The sequence below is a fragment of the Salpingoeca rosetta genome (genome assembly GCF_000188695.1).
Source record: "Salpingoeca rosetta unplaced genomic scaffold supercont1.6, whole genome shotgun sequence".
Classification (NCBI taxonomy): domain Eukaryota; class Choanoflagellata; order Craspedida; family Salpingoecidae; genus Salpingoeca; species Salpingoeca rosetta.
In genome coordinates this window covers 387,796-392,188 of record NW_004754928.1, presented here as the reverse complement: position 1 = coordinate 392,188, position 4,393 = coordinate 387,796, and the positions used below count along the sequence as shown (strand labels likewise).

At 54.5% G+C, this 4,393-nt stretch overlaps 2 protein-coding genes across 2 annotated transcripts in view; both read left to right on the top strand.

Annotated features, from left to right (window-relative positions):
• Positions 1-1,270, top strand: part of PTSG_02650 (uncharacterized protein) — a gene marked incomplete at both ends in the record, with an annotated part of 12,714 nt that extends 11,444 nt beyond the window's left edge. The window contains 2 exons of the mRNA XM_004996092.1: positions 34-572; positions 785-1,270. Of these exons, the coding sequence (XP_004996149.1) occupies positions 34-572; positions 785-1,270 (1,025 nt within the window). The remainder of the gene's footprint in view (positions 1-33; positions 573-784) is intronic.
• A 2,671-nt stretch (positions 1,271-3,941) lies between these two features.
• Positions 3,942-4,393, top strand: part of PTSG_02649 (uncharacterized protein) — a gene marked incomplete at both ends in the record, with an annotated part of 2,938 nt that continues 2,486 nt past the window's right edge. The window contains 3 exons of the mRNA XM_004996091.1: positions 3,942-4,013; positions 4,042-4,150; positions 4,225-4,342. Of these exons, the coding sequence (XP_004996148.1) occupies positions 3,942-4,013; positions 4,042-4,150; positions 4,225-4,342 (299 nt within the window). The remainder of the gene's footprint in view (positions 4,014-4,041; positions 4,151-4,224; positions 4,343-4,393) is intronic.

The window sequence follows — 4,393 nt, the reverse complement described above, 5'->3', positions numbered from 1 at the left end:
AGCATGAAATCTCGGCTATTCGTGTTGTGGCAGGCGGCGCGCTGCTGGCCCTCGCTCGCGGCATGTTCGGCATCACCGTTGTCAGGGCTGACACGCTGGAGGCTATGCATCGAATTCAAGCGCCTGCTAACCGAATCATGGCAGCGACACCTTCTGGCGACCTCCTCGCTTGCTCCGACTTGCAGCAGCCGTTTGTGGCCGTTTACAGCTTGGAGCAGGTCGATGTGCATGCCAAGGCCTTGACTGATCGAGAGTATCAACAACAGTCACTGATTTCCGAGCCACATGTGGCAATGCTGGCTGCAGATGGCGCAAGCGGGGCGGGTGAGACTTTACCTGCATTTGCTGTTGGACGCGACGACCTTGGCTTTTACGACGCAGCGACGATGGCGCTTGTACACACTGTTGCGCTCAAGGAGCACCGGGCGAGTGCCCTGAACGTCAAAGCCGTCAGTTCCGACGGGTGGTTCATCATTGTTTGGTCCATGGCGCAGCCATTTCTCGTTCTCGACGCTGTGCAACGCAAGATGTACAAGGACGTCATCACATTCCGCGAGATTAAGAATACTGTGGTACCCCCGAGGATGTTGTTCTCTCCAACAAACGACGCATTTGTTGTGGTGGACTGCATGAGCTCCATGCATGTTGTGGCCCTGCCGACATGCAAGTTGGTGTGTAGCCACGGAGTCTGATGACGAGACTGCATGTCTATGGCAGCTGAAGCTCGACTCTGAAGGTGTCCTCACAGCGTGCGAGATGCTGAGAGGCCGTGACGGCCGTGTAGCTGTGCACAACGACCAGCGATGATGGTGGCGATGGTGCGGCTGTTCTTGCCACGTGCGACGGCAACACAATTGTCAAGTTGTGGAGATTGCAGCAAGAAGAGCACCCTTACGCGAGTATCAAGGTGCACAGCGGATATGCATCTTCTGTGTCACTGGTGTGGTTGCCAAAGCAGCAGTTGCTGGCGTCTTGTGCGCAAGAACAGCATCTCCTGTTGTGGAACCTGGCCGGTGAGCTTGTGCGAGCAACCAACCTCAAGCCTGCGTGGGCATTTCTGAAGTATGTTGTCGCTGAAGCTTATGGTGGCTTGCAGTTTCTCGACGCAAGCACGCTTGAACCCGTGTTTCGCGCATACGGGCATGACTTTGGTCTGGAAATCAATACGCGGAACAAACGTGTGCGAATGACGCCCGACGGGCGCTTCTTTGTTTCTTGGGCCATGGACGATGCCATCCTCGTGCATGACTTCTCGCATCTGACGTTGTGAGAGAGTTATGTGCGTGTGTGTGTGGGGAGGGGGGGGGGGGGTGGGGTGGGGAGAGCTGGGGTGCCTGGTGCCCTTGTCAAATTGTTTCAAATTGTTACTCTCTGCACTTGGCTGGTTGGTCTGTTGAGAACACGAGAACATGCCGTTGGTTCCCTCCATTTGTGTGTGTGTGTGTGTGTGTGTGTGTGTGTGTGTGTGTGTGTGTGTTTGTGTGTGTGTGTGTGTGTGTGTGTGTGTGTGTGTGTGTGTGTGTGTGTGTGTGTGTGTGTGTGCAATGGCTGTCCCTTTGATTGAATCCGTGCATCTATGAGTGGTTGTTGTGATGGAGGTGGCGTGACTGGCGAACGGTGACGCAGTTGGTTGGAAAGATGATGCTGGGTGACGCAACAACACAACAAAGGCTGAGCACAAGACATGAGCGCACACGCATACACGCACAGAAACATATGCAACTGCAACTGAAAGGGCGCAGGACGTGTTGTGCCAACAGTCAAAATACAGCAGAAGAAGGGGAAAGGCACAACAGGGTAATGGTCCGTGCGCAGGGTGAGGTGCCGTCAACAAGAGTTGAAATGTAGTTGAGATACGGCAAACAACATCGATATTGACCAGTTCAGCACACTGGGTCGATGACGAGCACATACTCCGCGTTGATGGGAGGAATGCAATATGTGGACAAGGATATCTTTCACAACAAGCAAGCACGCCTCCTGATGCTGGTCGTTGATGTTGCCGTTTGACGCAAGCAAGCCACCAGCCCACTGTACTGCAATCGCTGCGTGTGGAGCTGGGTGGATGGCAAGCATCAGGAGGCATCGTCGAGTGATCTGCTGGCTGGAACATTGTAGCTGGGGTCGTTGAATGCCTGTGAGGTCGCCTCCCGCACCACGAGTGCCAGAGAATGAATGTGCTTCGTGGAATGCAGCAGTCGTGGATGATGCCATTTCTGGCTGGCATGCTTCATCAGACAGCTGTGCTGGTGGTCCTTGGATTAATCGCGGATAGCGGATAGAGTGTCGCAGTCGCTGATGAGGGGCACTGTCTGTGTTTGCAACAAGAGGCGATGAGTCAGCATATGGATGGGCCAATTGCTCTGTGGTCGCTGCGTCGAGCAGGGGTGGATGGCAGGGATCGACGATGAGCACAGATGCACGTCCCTGCGCACAGGTCAAGCTTTTGCTGTTGTTGTTGTTGTTGTTGTTATCGGCCATTGCAACACCACCCATGCCACGTTGCCAATCCCTGTGGTTTGCTGAGGTCACGCACGTCACTTGCCGCTTCAGCGTGTCACATGACGGTGCGTTGTGTCGAAGAGGCGTCCTCATCATTGGCTGATGGGTGCTACTGCACCATATGTGCTCCATTCTCTGCTGCACTGGTGCAAGCACACCGTTCATGTCCACCATGCCCGTTGACTGAATTGAATCCCTCAGTGGGATGGATGGTGTTGATGTGTTGATGCGGAAGGGAAGGTGTCAACCTTGTGTCAACCAGAGCTGTGATCCTGCCCATCAACCGCCTCGCTCGTTTTCTCTTGCACAACACATGACCCCGCCACCACCGTGGTGCACCTGTCTGTGTCTGTGGCAAGAGCCATCAGTGACGCAAACGAGGAAGAAGGCGAACAAGAGCACAAATGGCGTCCACATTCATCCAAGCAAGCGGGCAACAGAGCGAGCAAGCGTTGGTGGGTGGCTTGTTGCGGCAGTGAAGAGTGTGCGACAGCACAACAATAACTGCTGTGGTGTATTGTGTATTGTTTTCGTTTTCTTTGTGCTGCAGGTCGGGAAAGTGCTTCCAAATCGGGTGGCAGGTGTTGCCAGAAACGCAAGGATTTTCCTTCTCTGTCAACATGGCAAGCAAAGAAGGAAACAAACAGCGTGGTGCGTTTTGTCAATGTGAGCGCCACTCTTTTCGCCAAAAAGAAGCAAAGGACAGAGGACAGCAAACGAGCACACTGCGTGGATGGTTTGGTTTGTGGATGCGATCACAAAGAAGGCCTTCCTCGCGTGCACGCAAGCAAGCCAGCAAGCAGCTCGTCGTCGTTGTGGTACAACAAGAGGGACAGCTGCTGTGCGTGTATTATTGATCTGTTGCACAAGCAGTGGCAGCCACTCCACGATGCAGTGGGCAATGGAACCGTGCTCTTTGTGTCGCACACATGGCGGTTCAAGAAGATGACACACGTGCTGGACGTGTTCAGCTTGCTGCTGCTTTGAGAGTTTGCACATGAAGAAGGAGCAGGCAGGCAAAGGCAACAAACAGCAAGTGTGTTTGTGTGTGTGTTTTGTGTGTGTGTGTGTGTGTGTGTGTGCGTAGAAAGACAGCGTGTATGCAATACACTCTACTCACTCCACTGACTGCTCCCACCCACCACAACCTTCCAATCCAATCCTACCACCTTTCCCACCACCCTGCTACCATCAGGAAGCATCTGCCACAAGAACCAACCCCCTCCCCGACTCCCATGCGAGCACCTGCTCAACGCTCGACCCCAAAGTACTCACAATGTAAGCCGGCTGCAGTCACGTCCCCGTTCATCACTTTTATTCCTCCTCCTCGATCACACGCATCACACACTCATGCACTCGCACACAAACGCACACATGGGACATTGCTGCCACCACCCGCAGTCAAACAGCATGGGCGACCGCAGGAGAGCAGACTGGGGATGAGCGTGGCTGAAGTGGGCGAGGAAGAGGACAAGGAGCTCGTGCACGAAGCAGAGGATATGGCAGAGAGGGTACATCCATCCACACCACACGCGACAGCGCCACCATAATGAACGCGGCACCACTCCTGCAACTACTATTTGGGAGCGGCATCAGGCCCATTGCCACCAGCATTGCCTGCGCCTGTACATGGGCCAGCAGCGCCAGCGTCTCTGATGCATGCCATGATGCCGACATTTGTCAACGACACCAATCATCACAAGCACATTGCCACCGCTGCAGCGGGATTGCAGAGCAGCCACCAAAATGTCAGGGTTGCCTGCAGCAACGATACAGCAACAGCAACAGCAACGACAGCAACGACGACACAGCTGCGATGGCAGCAGAAGCAGCGGCAGCAGTAGGGCTTGTCCACCCTTCCTTTCCGAACACCGGTGCCGTTACCTCATGT